At 45.3% G+C, this 26,634-nt stretch overlaps 1 protein-coding gene across 1 annotated transcript in view; it reads right to left on the reverse strand.

Annotated features, from left to right (window-relative positions):
* Positions 1–1,278: 1,278 nt before the first annotated feature.
* TMC2 (transmembrane channel like 2) overlaps positions 1,279–26,634 on the reverse strand; it is a 46,913-nt gene continuing 21,557 nt past the window's right edge. The window contains exons 10-21 of the mRNA XM_030010620.2: positions 23,735–23,877; positions 22,136–22,283; positions 21,515–21,703; positions 19,841–20,020; positions 18,838–18,990; positions 17,376–17,504; positions 14,288–14,355; positions 13,157–13,396; positions 11,392–11,517; positions 6,630–6,708; positions 4,307–4,427; positions 1,279–2,619 (exon numbers count right to left, since the gene is read on the reverse strand). Of these exons, the coding sequence (XP_029866480.1) occupies positions 2,366–2,619; positions 4,307–4,427; positions 6,630–6,708; positions 11,392–11,517; positions 13,157–13,396; positions 14,288–14,355; positions 17,376–17,504; positions 18,838–18,990; positions 19,841–20,020; positions 21,515–21,703; positions 22,136–22,283; positions 23,735–23,877 (1,830 nt within the window). The 3' untranslated portion in view covers positions 1,279–2,365. The remainder of the gene's footprint in view (positions 2,620–4,306; positions 4,428–6,629; positions 6,709–11,391; positions 11,518–13,156; positions 13,397–14,287; positions 14,356–17,375; positions 17,505–18,837; positions 18,991–19,840; positions 20,021–21,514; positions 21,704–22,135; positions 22,284–23,734; positions 23,878–26,634) is intronic.

Below are 26,634 nucleotides of genomic sequence, written 5' to 3' on the forward strand. Positions count from 1 at the left end.
GTAATGCTCAGTATTATTGAAGGTCTTGGGGGGGCCTGATTCAGAGAGCATTCAAATCCTGGAATAGTTACTCAACTGGTCTAAGTCTGCCTCTGCTTCTCAGGTTTTCAAAACCTGTCTGGAGTTCTCTACAGCTTCTTCATGATGTTTCTTATTGCCCTTCTAATCCTTGTGGAAGTAAATGAATATTCTCTACTTTTCTTCCACATGTGCACACACATACACACACGTACGTTTCCAGCCCCTGTTTTCAAGCAGATGTGAGTGAGATCTAAAGCCACATCTCCCCTTTCCAAATCGTGCTTTAATGTGAGAAGAGGAGGGAAATCCTGTTCCTCATTATGCAACCATTCCCTAAGATACCAGAGTCTGCAAGGCAGGCTGGCTGGGCTCAAACCAGGGCACTGTGATGTTTCTGTGAAATCCTTCTGCATTAGCAGGCTGGCAGCACCTTCCCCCAGCACTTTCTGATCAATGTTTTCTACAGACACCTGCAGAGAAGGATAGGGGACAACAGCTTCTGTCTCCTGAAGAAGGCCTCTTCTTGTCTGACTTTTCTCCAGTTCAATGACTAGGTATCTCTGCGGACAGAGGTGGCAGGAGAGCAGTGTTGCACCAGCTATTCTCACAGCAAAGAGGCAAGGCAAGGCCTTATCTGTGAGACCCAGTTCAGAGAAATGTCCTTTGAAGACCAGGAAATAAATCTGATGAGCATCTTCCCACACGGAGGCTTCCTGGGAGAATGAGCAACCCTGACCATCGCAGCATGCCTGGGAACAGCCAAACCGACTTTGAGGCATACCAGGGACAGGTATTTCTACAAAGAACCCCTTGACTTTTCTGTATTTGAAAGCAAAATGCAATGATTTAATTTTTGAAGAAATTCTGAATTGTCCTTTTATTTGATTCTCGCTTGTATCTCTTGAAAGTACTTCTGTAGGGCTCTGGTCTCTTTTATAAAAAGCACAGACATCAAAAAATGAGCTAGGTCTCTAGCTACAAATAAGCACAGCACTAAATATTTAAGCTCTTAATTCCTATGAGGAATCAGATGCCTGAATACTTTTGTTGGTTTGGACCTGAAGAACAGAATCCTTCTTCCAAACTGCCTCATGTCTGACCTAACTGGACCCCCTTGCCCATCTCCTCAAAGGTGGATGTTCCCAGACTGAAGGTTAAATGATCTGTGCTCTGTCAAGCCATAGAGGAGAAATAAGTTACTGAGTTTCCTGTCCTGAACATATCGTATGACAAGATTCGTGGCATTTAGTGGAAAAATTCAAGGTGAGAACCTTTAATCCCAAATATCCCAACTGTAGTGGAATTGTAACTAGCTATATTTATGGTTTTGTTTTTACTGAAGAACATGAGTTTATTTTTTACAGAAATTTTTATGAAGAACAACAACACACGTGTAAACACCAGATCAAAGGTGGCCAGAATGGGTTTGTGTCAACAACAGGAAGAAACTGTAGGTGTTGAAGAGCAGGTCAACTCAGAGAAGCCCTGCCATGGAGTCCTGAGAAGTCCTGTAGATCTGGAAGATATGATCCTTAAATTGCACCAGAAATTTCTAACTGGTTATAATTGGAAATTAGGCCAAAACACTTTTAGTCTCTCAGTTGTCCTGGGTGGTGTTACTAAATTAGGAGTTGTATCTAGGGATTGAAATAATGGTGCAAGCTACTACTGATAGACTATGAAAAGAGGAGCAGAGCAGGAACCCAGAGAAAGTGGTGGTGGTACACACAGCGGGGTTGAAACAAAAAGATGAAAGTTTGGAGGAGGTAGACTGGAGGAAAGCTATCACAAACGACAAAACGTGGCGGACAAAACCTCTTCCTATGCTGGTCTAGTAGGAGTCCTCTACTCTGGGTAGCAGCTGCCGTGCAGCTGGACAGGGACACTCACTTTTTAAAAGAATACTTAATTCCTCATGTAGAGGGACAGAAAAAAAACCCCCAAACCCCTTTGCTGAAATGACAGGTAAACTCACACTACTTTTATTAACTGAAGAAGCCTTTGAAGGAACTGGCAAGCACTCATGCCACAGAGCGAGCTCACCGTGCTGCTGTTAGTGGCCATGGGGCTCTGTCCTGTATGTAGTAGTTTAGCGATGCTACGGCTGATTTTCATCCTGACCGCCTCCTATTTCCTTTGTGATTAAAATCAGCGCAGCCATTGGGGGTTACAACTCCAAAGCACTACTAAGCTTCTAAACAAAGCTGGCTCAGATAGTCAGTGTTGGATAGGTACAGACCATCATGAGTAGATGACCAACGTACAGTAATAATTTCTTACTAAAACTACTATAGTTCACGCAGCACCTCTATTTTAACGTCAAACAGGAGAAACATTGCTGAGCTTATTGAGCAGCACGTGAGTAGCGTGGCTGCCCTCTACCCCTTCCAGGGACTGGTCCCGGTGGGTGCCCCCTTGGCCTGGGCTGGCCAGGGTAAGGTGCCCGGACACCCAGGCTTGGTGGCTGTGTCACAAACACGTGCGGTGGCAGGGTGAATGCTGCTCCTCTCCCAGCAGTCATGGGGCTGCCGTCCGGGGCTGCTGCTTTGCCTCCTTTCCCGACAGGGCTGGTTCTATTAGGAGACTCTCTTTTCTCGTCTAGAGCAAAGATTATGAATGTTATTTTCTTGAGAGAAAACACTGCCTCTCCCCAGTGGCTGCTGTTTCTTCTACATGCAATAACCCAAGTGTCTGGGGATTTGTGTTTGAGCATCTGAGTGAAGAAACCATAAATAAGACTGTTAGCCCCCAGCCAACAGCTAGTGTGTGTCTCTTTGCAGGTTCTTACTGATGCATTTATAAGACATGATAGTCCTACCAGTGTCCTGGTTTCAGTTGGGATAGAGTTAATTGTCTTCCTAGTAGCTGGTATGGTGCTATGTTTTGAGTTCAGTATGAGAAGAATGTTGATAACACAGATGTCTTCAGTTGTTGCTAAGTAATGTTTAGTCTCAAGTCAAGGATTTTTCAGCTTCTGATGCCCAGCCAGCGAGAAAGCTGGAGAGACACAAGAAGTTGGCACAGGACAGAGCCAGGGCAGCTGACCCAAAGTGGCCAACGGGGTATTCCATACCATGGGACGTCAGTATATAAACTGGGGGCAGTGGGGGCAGGGAGATCACGACTTGGGGACTAGCTGGGTGCTGATTGGTGGGTGGTGAGCAATTGCACTGTGCATCATTTGTATATTCCAATCCTTTTATTATTACTGTTGTCATTTTATTAGTATCATCATTATAAGTTTCTTCTTTTCTGTTCTATTAAACTGTTCTTATCCCAACCCATGAGTTTTACTTCTTTTCCCCGATTTTCTCCCCCATGCCACTGGGTGGGGGGGAGTGAGTGAGCGGCTGTGTGGTGCTTAGTTGCTGGCTGGGTTTAAGCCATGACAACCAGCCATGCTGGTACACCTCTAGCCACATGGTGATCATGGGTAATTGCTGATTTTAGTCTTAATTTTCAATGCACCCACAATACTGCCAGCACTATTTCCATTTAAATGAGTGCCCTGGGTCTGCTCTGCGGGGAATCTGCATCGGGTTGGTCTGAACTTTCCAGCTCGTCTCAGCCTTTCCAAGAAACAGCCCATCTAAATGCGAGAGGGTTATGGTGGCACTAGTCTGCTTTTCTCGTCTGTATCAAGATAAAAGCAAAATCTTTCACACGTGTTGCACTGTTTCTCACAAATGGAAGCAGGAGACTCTGGCGGTCAGGAAATGGCTGGTTCAGACTGAGCCTGGAGAACCTGTCTTCCTTGAGAGTGTCCAGACTCTGGTGCCAATGCCTCCTCCTGCATCTTTCTGCCCAGCCACGGACCCCCCTCAGCAGAGCTTACAGCATGCATTTATTTGCCCTAAGACCAACACAGTCCTGTAAAAAGCTTCCAGCTCATTCATAATGAATTTTCAAATGAAAACCTCAATTTGAGTCTGTGCCTGGCTCAACTCATCAGCCCAGAAACAATGCTGAAGTTTCAGCACTGTTCACAGAATAAATTGCTGGTTTCATGACCGGCATGGTGAATAGTTGGGATATGAATCATTACTTTGGATTACAATTCCCACACTGTGATAAGCCTGTGTGAGACGTAATCCAGTCTAAAAACTTGCCCTTCCTGGGCGTCCCTTGGCAGGTGGACTTCTGTAAGCAGACCAGATCTGTGCTAGTTATATTTATCTGATCCCTTGCAAATGTGAATTGCTCCAGTTTTTCAATCCTTCTCAGTCAGTTTGGTGGCAAAAGGAGCATTTTCAGGAGGGCTTAGGGGAGGTTGTTTAGTTTTTACCTTCTGCTTGTTTGGGGTGACTTTCACTCTTTGCACTTGGTGTAAGTAAATCCTCCAGATCTTGCAGCATGGGGTTAGTGCTGGCTTTGTTGTTTCTCTTGTTTTTCTCCTCTTCACGTTGCTGCATCAATAAAAACCATTGGGTTTAGTTTGAAACTGCAGATGTAATCCATGACATGGCAGCCTGGTGTCATGGTTGGCCTGGCTAAGTGTTTCTTGGTATGAATGCAATCTCTTTGCCAAGTTCAAGGTGCTGAATCTTGGTCTGGTGACCAAGGGTTTTAGGGAAAGAAGGTATATCCCAGGCAGGACTGAGAGCCTGGGAAGTGACGGCTCTGCTCCTGTTAGGGCAAAGCACTTGCTGATAAAGTGGTTTAGGTCTACCAGGCTGTCTGTGTCTTTCTGTAACTGCCAATCTGCCCTCCCTAGGGTTTTGGTTTGTTTTAAGTGTGGACCTCTTGGGAGGGAGGGTGTCAGTGATAAATGACAGAGGAAGAGGAGGAAGGCATGGAAGTATGGGGATGGGCTGTAGGGCTGTCTTTGGTTTTACTTGCCTACATTTAGGTCTTCAAAAGATTTCCTTCTGGATGGCTGAGGGAGGAAAATACCCAGGGGCTGTTTCTGCTCAGGACAAGCATGCCGGATGGGGAAGGGAGAGGCTGCCCTCTCTTACACAGTGAGAAAGGTTGGATGGACTCCACTCTAGCTCCATCCCTTCTCCCCAAAGGGTGATCTGCTAATGAAGGGAGTTGTGTGCTGGATCCATGGAATGCAAGGCAGCTCGTGGCCTTGCTACAGCTGAGAGGCCCCAACCCACAGAGCAGCCTCCATCCATTTGGCAAACGTGGGAGACTTTGGGAGCAGCCACGGCAGATCTCTCTGAGCTCAGCAGGTCATCACATGGGGGGTCTCTGGTGGGCTCCAACCGCTGACCACCCCTGCCATGACCAGGCAGCTCCTATACCTCACTCCCTAAGCAGTGGGGCTGTGCTGATGCCCTCCCTTTCCCCCTGCCCTGCTGTGTACCCCTCCTCTCACCAGGCTTGGCTGTCTCAGCAAACCTACGGGTGCCCGTGGGACAAAGATATGTAAGGTCTGTGCAAAGGCAGGTGCTTGTTTGGAGATGTTTCTGTTCCTTTGGGTAGTGCCAGGCCCTGCTTTGTGACCCCTCCATGGGGGTTTATGCTCCCATAAACCCTGATCACAACCAGTTTGTACAGCATGAAATGGACTACGTGCCCCTAAGTCTGAGTGTGCTCTAGCATGTGTTCAGCTACTGCAGTACTTGAGGATGCCCTATGCACCAAGACTCTTATTTTAAGCTATGTGCATAAGTGATCAGTTCTGAATTTGAGCATTTGGATGTAATTTATGGAGTCTCATTTCTCAGTGCTCACATCCTCACTTTTAATGTTGCACCAATCTCTGCTTTATGCAATGCGTTGCTTGATGTAGCATTGCTTCCTTAGCTTGGATCCTGACCTGTACCAGTAAAATGGCTGATACCAGTCCTTTGATGGCATCATATCCTCTCCTGATGCAAAGCTTGATACTTTGGACGCTTCTATGTAGTACAAAACAGCACGGAGTTAGAGACCCACCAGGAAAGCTCTGGGGGAAACGGGTGCTGCCAGAGCAGCACAGGCCCTGGTAGCAGGACACCTTTGCTGTTTCTCATTGAGACTCATCTAAGCAGAGCTGTGTTTTTGCAGGTATTCTGCTGCCAGACCTGATTTGTATTAGTTCAGGGGTCCCTGCATTATGGTCCTCTACACGTTGCAACCTCTCCCAGTTCTAGCTATCATGAGGGCCAAATCCTACCCTGCTAATTTGAGTCATTGCATCTGTCTATCTTGCTTTTCCCATCTGCATGGCAGAGACAGGCACCAGCCTGTTTTGTGAAGCACTTTGAGAATTACTGGTAAAAAATGTTATTGCCGTGTTGTTATTTATAGCTCTTTGCTCTTCAGCTTGTACAAAATCTGGCTTTGGTTTTGATAGGCTTATCATTGTCCCTGGGAAATCTCAGGTTCCAAAACATTACTTGAACTTTGAGGTAACTTATTTTTTAGGTAGAAAGCACAGTTTATGGGAAAAGTCACTATAGTTTTGATGTACGAAATAGCAAGCCTGTTATGGGATGTGACCACTCTTTGCAGTTAGCCATTAAATGCCATCAGAGAGGACTGAAAAAGCATAGAATGTGTCTTCTCTTTGTGTCACTAACATGTTCAGAAGTGAAGAGCAATTTAAAAGCATATGTTGCACATCAAACTTGAAGTGCATGGTATTTCAAAGATGGCTTTGCCAGATCAATACTTACCATTTGCATTTTCTTCTTCAGCTCTGCATTGGCGTGCTGGTATGCTTCAGCCACAGCGTTTAGGTAATAGATGGCGAGGCTACAAAAACAAATGTGTTGCTGTAGTGATAGGATCAGGGGAGAAAGTTTCACAAGGAGGGGACATTTAATTTTTGCCTACCTTCTAATACCTAGTTTTCCTACCAGCTGTCTCCAAACTGCTTTTAGAGGGTCAAGGCTTAGGATGGTCATGGTCAGCTAAGATGGACTGTAGCGGTCCAGTAGCCCAGTTCTGCTCAAACAGAAGAAAAATGACCATCCTGCCCTCCTGCCTCCAGTTTGGCTGGCCATGGGCTCCCTCTGCTTCCTTTGCACCAGCCTTGAAAACCAACTCAGTAGATAAAACACATGGCTTTCTGCTATGGCTCAAAGGAAAACCCTGGCCTGGGACACAAAACAGGCGCCAGGTTGCACAGGGACCTTAGAAAAAACTAGGAAACCAGGAAAATGGTGGCAGAGCAGGGCCTTGAACCCTCTCCTGAAAAGCATGTTGCTCAAGGCATGTTCTTCCTTCCCACTTGGCCAGGACCAGCTGCCTCCTGCATCCTAGGAAGGAAGGGCCTGTCAGGAGTGAGCAGAGACGGGAAACGAGGGCAAGCAAAAGCCAGGTCGGAGAAGAGCCACTGGCTTTTGTTTCAATCCCTTCCTCTGCAAAAAGGGCATGCCAAAGCCAGGGGAAAACCAAGCCAAGCTGGAGGGAACTGAAAGGCGAGCGGGATGGGAGAGGGTGTGCTGGCAGCCAGCCTTTAGCGCACGGGGAGGCAAGTGTTTTAAAACATGCCCAAATGTCTGGGGCTGTCTCATCACTGCTGACACTTGCCAGCCAGCAATATTTTGGTTGTCAAAAATGTCTCCTCCTGCTTTTGTAGAGTGCTTTTATTCTTCTAAATTAGAAACATCATCTGCTCAGTGACTCTGAGCAATTTGCAGGAAAAGCACCAGCCGTTCAGTTCACCACTTTTGTTGTGTTTGGTTTTTTTTCAAAGTAAAGTAGAAAATTATCTTTAAAAAAAAAAAAGGCAGACTGAAGAAAAAAGTTTCCTGACAGTTCATAACCTGCTTGTGTGGGTCCGGCCCAGGTTGAGCATCCTCAAACCAGGCTTGAGGATTTTGTCAGCAGAATGCCTGCCTCTAAGCCCAGCAAGGCACTGTGTACTGGTATATTGGTTTCCAGGTGGGAGATCAGGAAGGGGTACTTAGGATGGCCTTTCTTGAGGCTTTTTGCAGGGGTCTGTCTAGGGGAAACACATTTGCTTCTTTTTGCCTAGTATTTTGCCAAAACTCAGTCTTGATGATGTGGGCGCTCTGCCCTGCAAAAACCTCTTGGAAATTGTTATTTTTGTTCTTCTGTAAGGATGTGATAGTTTTATTTCTCCTATGTTATCAAACTCATTGCCTAGGAAATATTACTTTGTAATCAGGGCTTTGGGGCTGCTTTACCATTTTTGTGATGACCAGCCAGGACGTAAGTGCCTGGAGCAACCCTGTTTTCATAAAGATAACTAGATCTGCCTAATCAAAGCTGTCTGGGATAGCATGCACTCTGTTTCTGAGCTGCCTTCTCAAGTTCATTGAGTAACTGAGCAAATCCATTTCCATTTCTTTTTCAGTCCTTTCTCACCCTCTGCGTTAGCGGCCAGCATCATCTCCATCCACCACACGTGGATGGAGATGATGCTGCCTCCTGTGTTTAACAGGGCATTGATGGGAAGCGTGTGAACTCACCAGGTCCCTTTCCCAAACACTGTGAGATATAAGCCTGCTCTGTCTGGAGGCTAAGCCTGAGATTCCTCTGTCCTTGATTTACTGCAGGTTTATTCCTCAAGGGAGGTTGAGTTTGTCCAGGATTGAACTGCCCTTAAAGGGTCTTGGGAGGGAGAGGGGAAAGGGACACTGCCACAGAAAGGGGATTTGGGGGGATGCCTTTGCTGTGGTTCAAATCTGCAGGTAGTCAGGCAGGTTTAGACTGGGTTGTTCAGGCCAAGCCTCAGCAGTGCTGAAGCAGCCTGGGTGAGCCTCCGAGGTGCATGCCAGTGTCCTGGGCAGGTCCTACGGGTTGCTAGGTTTGCTATTGAATTCCTGATTCACACTGCTAGTGCTGGTTCCCAGAAAAGGCAGAGCAAAGCCAGGTCCTGGTCTAACTGTAAGCAGCAGCATGAGGAGCTGTAAACTTTGCTGTGAAATTCGAGTAAGCATTAGCAAATGGAGTTTATCCATGTTCAGTGGGGTTCTGTAGATCTGCTTGCCTCTAAAATGAGCCTGGGGATGTACCCTTGTGCTTGAGCTGTTTAGCATGGATGCTGCATGGCCCTGGCACCCCTCTTCTCTGTTTTATTGCTCCTCCTGAGCTGGGGGGAGAGTGTGGGTCACTGTCTGCACAGCAGTTTTCAATCTTTTTCTCCCCCTTGATGCAGTACTGTGCTCCTAGCTTCTGTCAGGAACCTCCACAAGCCGTGGCTTGAAATCCTGCTCCCGACCCAAGTGGGATTAGGTTATGTGCCTGTGCGCACAATATCTCTGCTTCTCCTTGCTCTTTATTTCCTCTTCCCCCTGTCCTCGGGCAGCTAGAAACAGGACAGTAAGTTTGACACCCATGTCACCCACTGGACCCATCATTGTTTGGGACCAGAAGCCAACAACAGAAATAAATAGAAGAGGCATTTTGGATTGCACCTGGAAAAAGAGAAGGGGTTATCATGGCTAGAGAAAATGGCTAAATTCAGTCCATAGAAGCAGAAAATGCCTTTTTTTTTTTTTTTTTTTGAGTTTCTGCCATCAAAATCAACAGACTGTCCATTTACGATCCACCTGTTGCTCTTTGTAGAGGCTATTTTTTATTTAGGCTGCATTGTAGATTGCCTTGCCTGCTACTTTGAGAGCTGCTGACTCTCTGCTCATCAAGACCAAATGAAGCTTTTGCATTTCCCAGGTTTTAATCTCTTGGCAAGCTGGATGGGGACCAGCGTAAAGACTAGCTCCAGCTTGACCCTGTCTGCCTGTCTGTACCACAGCAGAAGCTGAAGACTTTCAGGAAGAAGGCAGGAAACTGGGGACTTGCTAAATGTGCTTCCCTCGACTGAAAACTTTCTGAGACGAGAAAGGGATCCAAGCCTTAGCTACCGTACAAGGATGTTTCCTATGATTTTGTCTGGGATTATCCTAGGAAAAGTTTGCGTGCATGTAGTGAGCAGCTTTTCCGCAAGACACCTGTTGCTCTCAGGTCATCTGAGAGGGGATTGGGATGGACACAAAATGGTGTCTTGAGGAGAGATGGACAGATGGGAAGGCTGTGGTGTGGGAATAGCCTAGACTGGGAAGGGGTGATAAAAGGTGTCTCTTCAGCAGATAAACTGGATTTGTGCTGTTTTCTGTCCTGGCTGTCAGTGGAGGAAAGGGCAGGAGATTGTCACTGAACAAAACATTATTTTCAAAGGTCTACTGCTCTCCCACCCCATTTTTTGAAGGATTACATCAAAGCCTCAGAAACCTGACCTGCAGCCCTTTTGTAAGGGTCATCCATTTGGGGTTGGATTAGTTCTGCAGTCTTCATCTCATGTTTGTGGTAGCATCTGCTGGTGCTACTGTGAAGCCCGCAGGAATAGAGCTAATAACCTAATAACATACTTGGCGGTACTAGGGATGTAGTGTGAGACTTCTTGTCTGCTGCATGTATCTGATCTGATTCTTCTAAGTGTAGGATCTGTCTGTACGAGTTACAGTATCTGATCATCTTTATTTAGGTTAAAATGTGTAAGTACTTCGAGGCAGGTAGAGGAATGACAGGTCATTTTCAGTTTAATTGGGATTTTCTCAGGCTGTTTCTATAAGAAACTTTGTAACATGGGAACTTGTATTTGATTTAATTTAATGGCATTATCTTCAGTGTAACCTGTTCAGAATGAAGCAGTGCCCAAGAGCGGCTGTGCTGGATCAGCCCAGAGGCCCATCTCCAATGTGTGTGGATGAGTTAGAGCAGGCAAACATATGTAATATGCTCCCCAACCCTCTCCCTGCCTCCCACTGTTTAGTCTGGAGTGTTCGGAGCTGCCTATAAAATTTGGCCACAGGTCTCCCACTCATTTTGATAGCTATGGAAACCTCAAGAACAATGCCTAAAATATCTTTTTAAAAAAGAAAAAAGAGAACTGCCCTGGTCCTAGTGCTGCTGAAGGTGCTAGGGATTTAAGTGTGGTTTCAAAGCTGAAATGATAAGACAGCACTGAAACAAATTCCATATGTGTTATTTGGAAAAAGAAAAAAACCCAAACAAACAACAATCCCCCTGCCCCCCGCAACAACCCAAACAAAACCCACACCTCTTCATATTTTGAGAAAGTATAATTTTCGAATGCCCTGGCTTGGCAGTGCTGTAAATACCACCAGCTGTGACAGAAATTGCTTCTCCAAAAGGCACCAGGCTAGGCCCATCCATTTATTTCCCGCTGGCTACTGAAAATTTTTCATATGGAAGCTGTGACAGCTTCAATATCCACGAGGCCTCTGTCAGCAATGCATTTCATCTAAAGTTGTGTTAAATTGGGTCAGGTAATTAAATTTTGGGAAATTGGGTTGGGCGAAGGTGAGGGAGGTAGGAAGCATGTGTCTGCCCCAATCCAGGCTGTTATCTCAGCAGAAGCTGTATTTAGACCTCACTAACATCCCAGCATTTTTTATTCAACCTCCTCCCCCCAGCCAGGCATGTAATATTGCAAGGAAAACTTACACCATGAGCAGAATTGCAGGTATGATCAGTCCTGGATTTGCCACATAGCTGAAGATCTTGGCAACAAAAAGTGGGAAATCAAGCTCGATGGTCTCTTGAATGACTTCATACATCCTTTTCTTTCCACTGGAAAGACAAGTGGCCAGTTAAGAAGTATAGGTATTTCCCAGAGGGACAAAATAGCTCCTAATCTAACAATGCTAAGTATCATGTTCCCTTTCTCTTTCAGTGAGCATTGGCTTGCTGTTGGCCACCAAGGACTTCGAAATGCCTTCATTTTAAATTATCTGTTGGTCCATCCATTCCCCCCCACCCGCCATTGATTGTAAGAATAATCTTTGCTAGGCTAACTTGCTCCTGAAGTTAATACATTTATTTCCACATGTGGGTCCTTTATGAGTTCTATTTACCCCTCTGAAATGTATAAAAACCTACAGGTTGCAGTAACCATACATTTCTGATCAATATCGTGTTAAATACAGCCTTTTCATGGTAGAGATGACTTTCCATATGCAAATTCCGGCTTTCTGAAATAATGAACCATCTTGAAGAGCTGCTAAGTAATGACAAAAATAGCAAGCTGTGATTATTGCTTAATAGGAAACTCAGTGAAAGAGTCATTTCAAACAGGATTGATAAAGCAGATGAGAGTATTCTGTATGAAAGGAGAACAAATCTGTAAAAGGCTGGATTACGTAATTGACCTTCTTCTCTCCCCAGCATCTCTGGGTCTGTGAATTCAATCCTACGAGTGCTATTCCTCATATTTAGGCTTGTTGCCTCCTGGGATCTTGCAGGATTCTGCTCAGGAAGGTGTTGGACTCTGTCCTGATGATGAGAGTCAATAAAGACAAACTTGGCTAAATGGTATCCTAACTTCATCAACTGCCTTAAGCCCAGGAGAGCTGAGCTTTCAGTGGAGCTGAGAGGTGTGCCAAGGGTCTGAATCAGGCTGAGTGGCTTTTGAAGGGTTGATTGGGAATTGAAATAGCTCTTTCGCATTGCAGATTAGTAATTTCCAAATGATAGTGTGTGTGCAGCAAGTTTCTTGTCAGATCTTCTGACATTGCTCGTTGACACCCGTCCTTGTTATAGAACTGAGGGGAATTTTGGTCTCTTGCCTTCTCCCCTGAGTCTCTTAGCTTTCTGTTGTCATTCTCTGTTAGCAAGTGGATAACCTAAAACAGTGCATCTACAGGAACAGTTTGTTCCAAGCTAGCTCCTTGCTGAGTCAGACTCAGTAGGCCCAGGAAATGGCATTACTCAATCAAATTAGACTTTATTGGCATGTTAATCCGGTCCACTGAATGCTCTGTGCAGTGCTGATTCTGTCCTAATTAAAAAACAGAAAATGTTTGGTTTTTTTTTTTTTTTTTTTTTTTTTTTTTTAAAAAAGCTGCAGCTCTTCAGGCTCAGACCTATCAATTTCCTACTATTTCCCAACAAAATTCAACATGTAAAATACATCTCGTGCTGTGGCAGTTCTTGGCTTTATGGAAGGTCTTAGAAGGAGGCTTTGGACCCATTTTGCTCCCACAATATTTCAGAGAGCCTTACAGGTGCTCCTGTTGCTTTTTTTTGTTGGGGGCTGCACCCTGCTGTCCTCTGGTACTTTCATTGGTGTGTGTTGGGGAAACACCGGATTTAACCAAATGTAGAATGGAGGCATTTCACCATCTCTGCTGGAATCCAGCTCTTCTAAATTAATGAAAATAATCCCATGTATTAGAGCAGAAAAATGGCCTTTTTGGTGTTTTGCTAGTACCTGAATGGTCCGCAGTCAAAGGAGGGAGGCAAGGACATGATTGTGTAAGCCACAGGCAGGAGGCTGAGAAACAGGATCAAAAGCAAAAGTCCCATGTAAAAATTATTAGACTTGGATGCTTTGAAGACTCGTTCATGAGGGACGTTGCTACTCATAACAGCCCAGCACTGAAAATACATGGAGGTTAACAAGCGCAGCACGTTTATACCCACAAGCCCTGGTGCGTAAAAGGATCCCATCCTGAAAAGGAAAGGAGAAGGACAGGTGGTATTTTTTTGACAGGCTGGAAGGCTTTTTATTTTCAGAAGAAGGAAAACAAACAAGTATTCATGTGGTGGCAAGTTTGCCTGCAAATGAAGTCTGAGTGGGCTGGCTTGTGCTACCCCTCTACTCCTGGAGAAGAAGCTGCCTGCATCCACATTAGGGTATGGTAACCATGCGTTGAGGACCAGCAAGGTCTCAGACCCCTCAGTGGTCGCAAAGAAAGATTTTTCAGATTGGGACAAAAATCACTTGGAGATAGCTTGGAAAATGTCAGGTGAATGTAACCAGCAGGGAGAGACCCCCTTAAACCTGCAGAGATGTTGTAGTAGGGAAATGGGCAGAAATTATCAATCCATGGCAAAAGAAACCTTGCTCCCAGAGGAGGTGAGGGTGCTTTGTGCTGTTGCCTATTGCCACAGCAGGGCAGAGCAGCTCCCGTTCGCCTTCCCTTGGGGCGGTTTTGGGACGTGCCCCTCCTGCCCAACCTGCTCTAGCTGGCTCTGTGCCCACCCTTGCATTGATGTGTAAGCTCGCGGTGCCCCCAAAACCCTTTCTGATCTCTTCCCCCAGCACATGGACCATCTTAATACTTTTTTACCACTGGAAAAAAATGACCTTATAAAAGTGAGTGTGGCAGGGTTTGTACGACTGATCGATCTCTCTTTCAGTTATGCCGCTGCTACTCCTCTTGGATCAGTAAGCTGGCATTTTTAAATTTCCACTTCTATAGTCAAGCACAGAAAACCAAACAATCAGAGAAACCAAAACTCAAAGGTTATTCTAGCTGGCTTGGAAGCTTTCTAACTCCACTGGCAGGTTTTCTAAATAATGCAAACACCAACCAAATGAAAAAAGGAAATATCTTACCAAATCATTCCCTGGTTGAAGATCAAACCCAAAACGTTGCCGCTAATGTCAAACTCAGCATAGGATGGCTGCATGGGGAAAGAGGAGAGTGTGTTGTTGCTGGAGGTACCTGCTATTCTTTGCTGCTGGGTATAAGGATGTTTATTTGAAACTGGTATGAAGGGATTTCTGGGAGGGCTCCAGCTGCATGCGTGCTGCTTGAATGACCAGCAGCAGTACACTGAAAGCAAAATTGGAGCTACTGCACTGTGGGCAGCTGCTTCTCTCTTGGCTTGCTGAAAATTGGAAAGATATATGGAGGTGCTTAGAGTTGCTCTGTGTTTATTTCTCCCTGCTAATATAAAGCCAGCTGTGAGCAAGGAGCCATGGTACGGGACTAGGTTTTACACTCCAGCTGGTGTATCTGGCTACGGACTTACAGTTCCACCCAGGTAAAATACTGAATGTTTAAACGGTGATAATGGTGAGCTGGAGGGCAAATGCTACGCCAGATAGACCCATGTCCCCAGGTCTTGCAGCAGCAGGCTGCTGAAGAACAGAAACAGAGGACAAAGGGAGAGAAATATGAGGGAATGCATGACCTGATGGGTATCTGGTGGCATTTTGCTGTGTGATAGCCAGTAGTTAAAATACTGCTTTATATGGAGCAACCTGTCTGATGTGGGTGGTAATGGTGGTAAGTCCAGAACAGGTTAGTCTAGTCTATTGACACTATTTGTTGTTTTATAAATTATTACTCTGCTAGGTTTGCCTATGATGAAGCTACTCTTTCTTCTACATATATCTGCTTTTGTGCACGCAAAACTCGGATGACTTCTGGCAGATTAAACTATGTATGAAGTTTTTCTTTTACATTTTCTTGAAAAAAATATTTTTTTGTTTTACTGCACTGCAGAAAAGATGGTTCTAAGAAATGATGGGTGATGCCCTTATATGTTTGAAATGTCCTGTGCAGTATGTCTGTTTTTCATGCAATTTGCATGCACTTAATACTGTCAGCAGTTCATAAAGTTGTGGTTTAAGATGTTTGTCTTTTATGATGAAAACTCAAAAGGAGCCTAGTCAGAGTCTTGCTTGGCTGACTGCTCACAGATTTGTGAAGGGATGGGTGCAAACATTGTTTTCTTTGTTCTTTTGATTCCGGTCCATTTTCTACTTCAAATCTTCAGCTAGAGGTTTATATTGGCTTCTTTTTCCAGGAAAATAAAGACAACTTTCAGTGCCTGCTGTCCTCTGCCTTGAGTACCTCTGTGTGAAAAGGCTGGGTTAAACAAGAGATTTATTCACTATATACATTAGAAAAACACATTATGCTGGTGCCCATGGCTAGGTTCAATTAGATGGCTGTTACCAAACCATCTTTCACTCCTTTTTTATTCCTGGGCCAGGGGAAAGAAAAAAACAACCCCTACTTGAGCACCAGTGGAGTAATACACATAGCACTAGGAAGAATACACGGATCTCCCAAAGATGTGGGAGAAAAAGAGGAGAGAAGCCCATGGTGCTTTTCTCTTTCTGTAACTACCATGGGAGCCGCTTGGCATGAAAGGAGAGTTTTGCCTTTGCCAGATCACAGAGTGCCAACCATCTAACGCTGCCTATGTTATGGGCTGCAAATTAATGCTACTACTTAGTCCTAAAAAACAAGGGCCTCGCTTTGCTCCTTCAGAGCTGCCTGGGTTGGATTGCTTATTTGCAAAAGCTGACCTGCTGGAGCATGTTAGTCTGGTCATCCCCTGAGAGATGCTGAATGGGGTTTGTTTCTCAGTGCGAAATCGACTTGCAGCCTGCCTGGGCTGATGCCGAATGCCAGGGAAAAGGAGAGAGGGAAGTGCAGATAAGCCCTAAAGCAGATCTTTGAAATGTCACTGAGAGGGGGAGGATGGATGTCCAGGAAATGTTGTGGTTTCTTTTTTTCTTTTTTTTTCTTTTGTACATCAAGGAGTGCCTGCAGGACAGAAGAGATTTCCAGCTATTTGTACAATGGAGATCTTAAGAAGGAAGAAAACCCTGTGTGGTATTTCTAAAGGTTGTTTTGAGGGAAGCATCTAACAAAAAAAAAAAAAAAATCAAAGGCCGCTAACAAAGTGAGAGGAGGACTTGGCCAGGAGGACTTCCAGGAGGAGGAAACCAGAAGCTTCAACAAGACCATGATCTGTAAGCACGTGTGATGGGAGCAATTTCCTGCTGCTTGGCTGCCGGGGCGTCCTCCAAGCTCCGAAATCCCTCGGCCACCCTGGGAAATGTCCTCTGCCTCCCCCAGAAGAAATACAAAATTGCTCCACAAGCAGCAAAATGCCTGTTGTCCCCCAACTGCCCTTGCTTGACCAGGCCCCTGTAGACACCTGCAAAGCCCTCATCTTTTCTCTTCTCCAGACCCCCCTGGAAACCCTCCCAGTATGACAGTAAGGCAGCTGGTACACTGCTATAACTGTAATCTTGCAAGGTATTTCCACCTCTGTCTGAATCCATCTTTTTTTGTCACTTTGTACGTGAAACAATGGACTCTTTTTTTTTTTTTTTTCTTCATTACTTTCTTCTGCATTTGTGCAGCTCCAGTACTGGCTGCTTTGGTAAAGTAGCCTTTATGAATACCAAAGAGTCCAGCACTGTTGTGTGTTACGCTTATGTGAGAGGGGAAGGAAACACTCCTTGCTCTACTGCAGCAGCAGTAACACAAGCTTCCAGAATCAATTGGAAGATGGTACTGCAAGTGAAGCATGCTACTGCTTGTGGGGTGAGCAACAAACAGGAAGGTCTGGGGCTTTGAAAAGAGGTATAGAAGAGTCCAAAGGTTGGGGCTTATAACAACTGAATGAACGTCAGGTTGGTTTTTTTTCTTTTTTTTTTTTTTTTTAACTCCATGTTTTAAAGTCCTGAGGTGGGGGAGAGAACTGCATTTTTGTAGGGTTCTTTCTGGGATGGAACTGATTGACCCAGAGAAGTGATGCAGAGACTACCTACACCAATTAAATTATGAGACAAGACTGGAGGACCACTGGAAGCATTCAAAACCAATCTGTTTGTAGCATTCGACCAAATGACCCTAAATTACTTCTCTCTTCTCAGCTATAAAACACTGACTTACAAATCCAGCCTCTAGGTCCCAGCACCAACAGTAATTCACAAATCTAACGAAGCAAGCTCGGATGAAATCTCCCACCAGGATGGTTATGTAGGTAACCAGGATATCAGACACGGTAAGCCTTACGAATTCCTGGAATTTAAAACAAGGAAAAAACATTTAGCTCCTATAATTTCAGTAGCGCATTCGGGACTGTATTTTTTATTAAGCCATTTGTCTTAATATGACAGTAACCTTCAGAAAAGCATGCCATGAGCAAACTCCCTGCCTGCTTTCAAACACTTGGCAGTGCCTAAGCTTTACCTCAGTGCTTGGGAACCATGAGCTCCGTTATAGCTGTTAGCCCTGATAGTTGCTGTTAGCGTTATCGACTGAGCTATATGTTGTGGCAGCACATAGAGCAGAAGCAGAATGTTAATGCTGCACTAATGCTGGTGTAAAGCATACATACGCTGAGGGTAATTTTGATTGTGCATAGTTCTGCTATGGCTCAGCGCTGTAACCTTCATGTGGACTCCTGAGGAAATTGCTCAGTTGGAAACAAGAGCTGCGAGAAAGCGCAGAGAGGGGAGATGTGCAAGACAAGAAGGGTAAAATTGCAGGCCGAAGTGAGACTTGTAGGACGGAGGTAGCTGGTGTCCCAAGGATTCAAAACGAAAAACACTTAAAAGAAAGGGTTTAAATGTCTGAGGGGAAAAAACAAGGATCTGGAGGATGACAGCTCAGCTGCACTGAGGATCAGACCTTTCCGAGGACCAACAGCGGCTGGTCTTTCCCCACTTGACTGAAAACCACTTGGCTAGTGAAGACACATTGGGTGTACACAGTAATGCATAGCTTCGTAAACCCTAGTTATCTATATCAAAAAAATTGCTTTTACTTTTTAACTTGTGCATAGTCTGGCTGCAGAACTTCCTGGTGCAAGGTGAAGGCTGCAGGGTGGGTTTGTGGGGTGAAACTCTGAGGAATTGAAGGCCACCCTGCATGCATTTCAGGGGGGTTATTTTGCCTAATTCTGCTCTTGTCCCATGGCCTTATGATGCGTTAAAATTTGGGACATGTCAGGAGTTATTTGAGGCATGTCTTCTGGTTGGATTTTACTGCAACGTGAACTGAAGTGCAGCAATAAGCAGAGAAGACAGGTTTGCTTCAAAGGCGCAGTCGTGATTGGAACGAAAACATGATGCAAGCATGGCTGCAGACTACCTGGCCTTTTGTGCTCTTCACGGCAAGTGCCACAGAGCTGTGTGTGCCCTGGGCACTTCCAGCTGGGAATTTCATCACCATGGCTTGAGAACCGTGGCCAAGGACTTACACTGCCTTGGTGGTTATCTGTGACAGTTGGGAAAGGAGATGTCATTTCCAAGGAAAACGTCAAGCCTGGAAATGCTAAAAACCTCATCAACAACAAAAAATTCCCCACCCCAAACCAGCCCAGAGACTTACTACGTAATGAATTTCTTACAATGCCAACGGTTGTCTCCCAGCAGGGTCCCCTGGGCACGTCTGCAGGATCAAGGGGAGGTGGGGTGGCTGTGCTGCTGTTCCCTGCGGACGAGTTGTGGTGGCCAAGCAGTGTCCAGTGCGTGACGTTCTTCACCACGTCCTCTTCAGCCAGCTGCAACGAAGAGACACCCCCCCCCCCCCCGCCGCCAAAACCATCAGGAAACAGAGGTCCCAGAAGACATGTTTGGAGAGACTCAAGGCATTGGGTTCTCCCCTCCTCCCTACCAGCACCTGTCATAGAAGCATCTGCCTACAACAGAGTTGCAGTGCTGGCAATAGCACAGAAACTCCTTCGCTTTTGCCAGGAGCAGGGGAGCAGCAGCCCTTCCAGACCAAAAGCAGATCGGGGCACTGTGAATTTGGGGGAGCTAGCAGCCTGCTCCCCACACATGGAGGAGCCAGACCTCCTTCAAGACTCCTGTGTGCAGAGGGACCCTCCACCCAGTCCTCTTTCCTCACTTTCTTCACAATTTTTCAGGGCAGAGCAAACCGCCCCAATTCCCCCAATTCTTCTCAGCTTAAAACAGAGTCATTTTTTCTGCGGATCACATAGACATTTATCCTTTCCTGCGGTTATCTGCCTGCAACATGCTACCAGGATAATGTTAAAGAGGGGAGGACAGGGGAAGAGGATTATAAACTATATCCTCGGGGTCTGTGTTAAAAGAAATTGCAAATGGTGTCAGATGGAGAAAAAAATTGAATTACCCTAACATGCCATGGTTATAGGAGACAATAACCACTTTCTTTTCAGGGCTGTAAAAAGAAGCTGGAGACTCTCTGGAAACCCCTCTGGTTGGTGAGTCTCCCCGGGATGCTGCAGCTGATGCTTGAGAGGACAGGGGACAGGGGAGGCGCCTGCTGCAAAGGGGGTGGTCATCGCTGCTGGCTGCAGGGATGGGCCGTGCTCACCCTCGGCTCTGGAAATGTTAGCAAACATGGCTTTTTGGCTCAGCTCTTACTTTTTCGTTGACATCATCCATCAAGGCCAACAAAAACGTGTAGAGGTTCCCAAGGAAGAGTGCGAAGATCCGCCCCAGCTGCCATTTCAGCCCGATGCGGGGATGGTAATTTTCTAGCGCAGCAATGGTTTCAAACAGTGGAGGGCAAAACATGCCCAGCAAGGACATTACAATTTCAACCTGCCGCATGAGGAAAACAAGATTACTGTTAATAGTAACAGCAGCTACTATCTGTCTTTGAGCAGAGCAAGGGGCTGCCAGCAACTGGTTGGAGATTTCTGAAAGATTTATAAAGGGGAGGGAGCCAAAGCAAGCTCAGCTTCTGGCTTTGCTTAGTGTGCAGGCAGCACAGCATCAGACTTCAGGGCTGGGTTGCACGGTTTGCTCTTCCACTTTTGCTGTTATCGCAAAGGGATGAGCTCTGAAGAATTTGTTCCCTGTCAGTTCAGACTTATGAGTATTTAGGTTCCTCAAGTCCCTCATAGTACTGCTTGCATCAGCTCCAAGGTTCTTATTTTAGTTTCGGAGGAAGCTCAAGGCTTGGCTTGTGTGCGTAAAGATAATTAATCGATGCTAATTTTTATTTTCCATGTTCAGCACCTTTGCTTTTGCAATAGGCAATTATGGATCTGAATGGAAGCGCATCAAGGACTCCGTTTTGCAGCTCAAGAAAATATGTCTAAGTGGTATTTTTGTTCCTCTGTATGGTGTGAGATGCTAAGTTGTACTATGGTCAATGAGGTCACTGGCAAGTCAGCATTAGCTCAGGCATGACTTGCAGACTCTATCTTTTTTTACAGCCCATTGGCCTGCAGAGGACTGTGTCTGTACAGCTACTGGCAGGCTCTGACTCACAGGTCTCTTTTGTGTGTTTCTTTCCAGCAGAGGGAACAGTACCCAGAACTGTATATATTCAGATCTCAAGTTATCACCAGGAAAGTCTCAGATATTAAACTTTTTTATTTTTAATAGGATTTTTTTTCTTTGGGCAAAGTTCACTGAAATAAAGCATTCTGTGAGAAAGTGCTATCTGGCTAATGTTTTCTGAGGGAATTATGAAAATGCATGGCTTTGAATTTAATTTGGCTTTGATATATAAATACATGATAATGTAGTATACATTGAAATCAAACCTTTCCATAGATTGAAACAGTTGGGGTTTTTTTTGTGAAGAGCTTCAAGATTTGAACTTCTCATTCCAAAATCAGACACAGAAAATTTTTGACAACTGAAATTTTTCTGCAGGTTCTAAAATCTTATTCCCATAATTCAAGATGGATGATAAAGATCTGAGTTTAGCTTTATGTCTGAGCATGGACATTTCTAACACCCAGAGAGCTTTCTAATACAACAGAGTTTGTAAGCATTAATATGCAACTTGAGGTAGATTCTTTAGAAAATGGTCCGTGTTGTAAGTGCTGAAGACCCATTGACTTTTATTGTGATTTATTTTTAAGAGTATTTTCCCCTCTCTGCAGGAGTTGTTAATTTGCCCTAGAAGCTCTCAGTGAGACCAATGTGCTTCCCAGCTAACACGAATACGAAGGTACTGAAGGGGACTTCTGGGCCCTGGTAGGGAATCCCTCTGCCTTGGATGCTGTCCTCAAGCTGCAGCAATGATTATGCTGCTGTCCAAGGCAAATTATCACAGCAGAAAACTGGAAGTTCCCTTACCTCATTTCTTTCATACCACCCAACATTTTGCATTTTGGAAAACGTCTGGGAGCGTTTCACCACAAAATAAATGAGGTAGCCACTCCCACACAAGCAGCATATGATGAGGACGTTGGCCAAAACCCGCAGGAACCTCCTCAGGTGGATGTTCTCATCCTTGTTGCTTTCTTGCTCGTCTACGATAGACTCCTGAAAAAACAGGGTTGCTCACAGAATTGGAGCAAGTATCTCACAGCATTGAGCCTCAGGTGCCATCAGATGTTTTTCCATCCTATGCTATTCTGGCTATATTGAACATGGTAGTTTGTGTCAAGTTCAAACTAAGCTTCATACACGCATCCCAGTTTGACTGAAAGGCATCAAGTGGCAGACGGCCTGCCATGTCCCAGGGGAATGTAGTGGGGGAGTTGCACTCTGAAGTAAAACAAATTTTTTTTCATATCCTAAAAAGGGGGTTAGAGTGACCCAGGGCATGGGTGCTGGACCTGCCATGGTTCAGCACCATATCCTGTTCGTACAGAGAGGTGCTTTACAGGTACCCAGATTTCCCCTTAAACCTCTGCCATGGTAGGTGCTGGGAGCATCCCCAGAAGCAGGCAGAAAAATGCTGGTTAGTGTTACCTTGAAGCTGGTGGTGATGGATGCAAACTTGTTGTCCGCTGTCTCTGGGTTGCCAATGAGGTAGTCCCAGCTGGTGAACATTTTCCAGCTGAAAATGAAGTTGTCATCATCTCCGTCTGCTGTACTTTCATTGGCATTGCGTGCCATCCTGTGTAAGGACGTATGTGGTGACAAGGTCAGATAGACACCACCTGAGCCACTGCATGTCCTTCAGCTTTGTAAAGCAGCACCGGTGGCTTGGGATTGCTGGTGGGTAAGGAGGGAGCAGGGTTACTGTTCTTGGGGTTTGGGCGCAACTGTCTAACATGTGCTGTTGGACTTCAGGTTTAAGGAGGACTGAACTTAAGGAGGGGTCTTCAGGGCTATGCAGGTCTTGTATTAAAAACAGTAATGTAGAAAAAACCTACCATAGGTGATTAAAGCAGGTTAAGGATTGCTTCCACCAGCTAGTGCATGAAGTCTATTTACAGCACTTCTGGGTCCTAGGGTGCAGTATATGATTATGGCTACCTTTAGTTAGTTAAATTTAGTCAAAAAACACTGGTGCTGTCCAATACACCCACTGCAACACAAAGTTTTAGTGAGACTTCAGTAGCTGCACAATGCTGGAGCCAAAGAGCTTGCAGCAAGTCATGCAGGGAGAGAAAAAGGATTATTCTTGTTAATCAGTGTAGGCGCAGATATGGCTTCTGCTGTTTCCTCTCTACTATTTGATTCCTGAAATCCTTCTGTAACTCCCACTAGAGTTCCTAGCACCAGTCCCTCAAGGAAGGTGAGACAACAGTTGCTGCAATTTCATGGCAAATGTACAGCAAATCCCCATGTCCCTCTCCAGCCAAAGGCTCAAGAGGCCCTTTCTGCTGCACAGCAATAGAGCCTGTTTCAGCAGCGCTACAAATCTATGGGCTTATTCTTTCTTGCAAAGGAAGGAAAACCTTTGCATGGTGTGCCCTACAGGCAGAGACAAGGGGTTTTATTTTTTTATGTTTGACTTTGCAGAGACCATCTCAGCAGCGAGAATTGCCTCGGCTGCATCCTCGGTGCCCTGGGGATGCTGCAGGGGACTCACCAGTGCTCGGGGACAATGCACTAGGGGCACAGAGATTGGGGCCCCACTTTAAAACTCCACTGATTGATTTGGGGATGCAACAAAAGCAGTCTGGTAGCTTCTGGCTCTTTTCTGTACACCTCACACCACCTGTGTCACTCACATTGGCTTTCAGGAATGGGTTTTTGCAATGAAAGTATGGGAAAAAGAGCCCGTGAAATTTACTGTAAGTAAAATCATCCTTCATGTACAAAATCCACCTGTTTGAGGGCCCTGTAGTAATGTTGGAGGAAGGGTTAAAGTGATCCAGAGAGGAGGAGGAGGAAGAAGAGGGCTGGAGAAGGAGGTGGGAGGGTTCAAAATAATGCATGTGAGCACATGGCTGAGGCAGGGGACTGCCCAGGTCCATCCAGCCCGCCAGAGCCAGGGGTGGTGAGTGAGCCGTCCAGCCAAGGCTGGACAGAGCCGTGAGCCATGCCCATGGAGGGGAAGCCAGCTCCAAGACACATCTGGGTGGATTTTGCAGAGAGGGCAATGCCAGTCATACTTACGATCTTATAACAACCATCAGGCTGTAACCGAATACGCTGATCCCAACCATGAAATATGCCATCGGTAGCCTGTATTTTAACCAGCCGATGGTCCGCTGGTTGTTGTAGTAGCCATAAAAGAGCGCCGAGTATTTGATGTAGCCCTGGAGAAAGAGCAAAAGCAAACCTTTGTGTAAGCTGTGCAGCTTTTCTTCTGAGGGAAAGAGGTTTCTGGGGAAAACTGAAGATTTAAAACAAGGAAAATCAACTTGGAAAAATTCTTAGTGTCTCATTCTCAGCTGTTTTCTGCCCTGTCACCTTTGTGAGCCATCCTCCTAAGAGCTTATCCTCCTAAGAGAGGGAGAAGAGGGAAAGCACATCAGAGGATACTGGCTCAAAACTAAAATGTAGTTTTTATCCATCACTGTTTTAACCCTCCCAGAAAAACCTCCTTATTGCTTTGTGGCTGTAGCCCACCTCCTTCTCTAAGCCAGTATCAAACACTCAGATCTTGTAGAAATGCTGTAGTAATGGGGTTTCCCACCATGACATGAGACTTTTCCTTTCAGCTAGGAGGCAGCTGATGCTTGGTACCCTGCAGATGTTCCTTTTACTGGCTACCACCTGCAGAGCAGATATAACTAAAGACTAAAATCAAAGCATTACTTTCCTGTGGAAAGCAGAGCTCAGATGCAATATCAACTGTGTTGTCTCAAGTAGATTTATTTTTTGCTGTACAAACTGTTGGGCATTCAATGAGTGTGCAGATCTCCTAATCTGCATTAGCAATCTCTCCCTATTTTTCTGTCATATCTCATCCAAGTTGATGTGTATCAATGCATATTGTACTTCTCTATTTTTTGCCTGTTGTCTTTCAGCTCATAAGTTAAGTGTAGTTAACTGGTCTGGCCATGATAGTTGAGCAAGCTCCCCTCTGATCAAGCCTTTGGAAAGACCAACATTTAGACATAAATTGAAGCTCGTATCAGAGGCTGTGTAATGGATCTTGTTTAGGGACATTGAATAATTTACATGGGAAGAGACCTCTGGAGGTCATCGAGTCAAGCCCCCTACTCAAAGCAGAGCCAATTTCAAAATTAAGTGCTGTGGCTCAGGGCCATGTCCAGCTGAGTTTTGAAAATCTCCAAGGATGGAGATCCCACAATCTTTCTGGGCCTCTCTTCCAGTTGTTGACTGCCTTCATTTAATCAGTTAGACTAAGCTCCCCCAAAGCACTAGGTTTTTTGTTCCTAAACTAACATAAAGCTTTGGTATCCCTGGGTGCCACATTAGCCTTGTGTTTGCCCTGCACAAAGTGCAGTCCCACAGGTACAGGACAACTCTGCACATGTTTCTTCCAGTGCTGCTGAGCCACTCGGGGAAATGCAGCAAGTTGGCAGCTGGCACGGCTGCTTGGGGCTCATAGTGTGTTGTGTATAACACGTGCTGGGGAGGTGTAATCAAAAAACTCTCATAAAATATAAAGATAATATTCCTAGAAGGCACTAGTGAAGTCTTTTCTCGGGTTGTAATCCCAAAACTTTGTCTTTCTGATTCATCAAATGGTGGGGATGGAAAAATGAGCTTATCTGCTCACATCATCCAGTATGTTCTTTAAACTCCATTTGTGAGACATGGTGTCTGGTGTCCAAGTGAGATTTATTCCTTTCCACTCCTCTAGAAATCCATGATGTGACCTCCTTGCTGCCAAAGCATACATTTCCCTGGCTCCTCTCTCTTGAAATGTATTTTTCAAGATCATAGTATTGACTCTTCATTTTATGCCTGCTCTGAAATATGTTTCCCCATTGCACCTCTCCTGTGGAGCACGCTGGAATAAGCATCTATTCATTTTCTAAGGGCAAGCCTCTGTGAAGGGCTTAATTTGACATCTTCTGGCTGCAGAGGGTATAGGCATACATTGTTGCCCCATCGCTGGAGATTGGTTCTCAAGCTTGCGTTATTGCTCACTGGTGTCAAGCAGCAAGGGAGTGGGTACGGGATGGGGACCTGTATGGCAGAGGGGTTCAGAAGATCAAGCCCCCGGTGATGGCAGGGGAATGTAGATGTATGTACCAAGCCACAGGCAAGAGACTGGCTGGCAGGTAGTAGTAGCTAGCCTTTCACGCAATGGTACAACCTCATCCAACAGCAAATTTCCTTACTGTTATGTGTGTAGTTTATGGTCTCCCAGACAAAATCAGCAGCTGCAGTTCAGCAATGCTCCTGCAGGATTGTTTGTTTTGGTTTTGGTTTGGGGTTTTTTGTTTGTTTTGTTTTGTGGTTTTATTTTGGTTTTTTTTTCTGGACGAATATGTTTAAATGCTGCTGCTTGTATTTTTACAGTGTGCTGCTCAAATGGGTTTTTCATTCAGTGCAATGTTATTCAAAATGTTGCTAATTCAACTCTGAATTTTGGATTCTGGCAAGTGGGTGAAAGTGCTGGGAGAACAAGAGCTCAAAGGATCCTCAGCAGAAAATGGGTGGTGAATGAAGGTCTGGCCCTGTCAGGTTCCTGGACACACCAGTATTTGAAGCCTTATTAATAAATTCATTTAAATAATCTCACTTACATTAAAGTAGTGGTTGGGTTTTTTTTTAGTTAAGGAAATTGTGATGGGGTTTATTACAGAAGGACTGGGTCCCACACTTGTAATATGTGGGCCAGCGCCAACAAGCATTTAAAAAATATTTCCAGAAGCAGCGGCTTTGACAGTCAGATTCCAAGGTATCAGCCACAGCAGAACCTCTTCACCCCCTGCACACATCTTTTTCTTTTTTGGGCCGTCCCCTAAAAACACTTAAGCTCCGGCTGCCTGGTTCAGAGCAGCTCTCCTGTTTCACCTGCGTCCTGGCTGCCTTTCTAGTTAGAAGTAAAATGGCTCTTGTGCATACAGTTTTTTTTGTTTTTTTCAGAATAA

Source organism: Aquila chrysaetos, chromosome 3, assembly GCF_900496995.4.
Source record: "Aquila chrysaetos chrysaetos chromosome 3, bAquChr1.4, whole genome shotgun sequence".
Classification (NCBI taxonomy): domain Eukaryota; kingdom Metazoa; phylum Chordata; class Aves; order Accipitriformes; family Accipitridae; genus Aquila; species Aquila chrysaetos.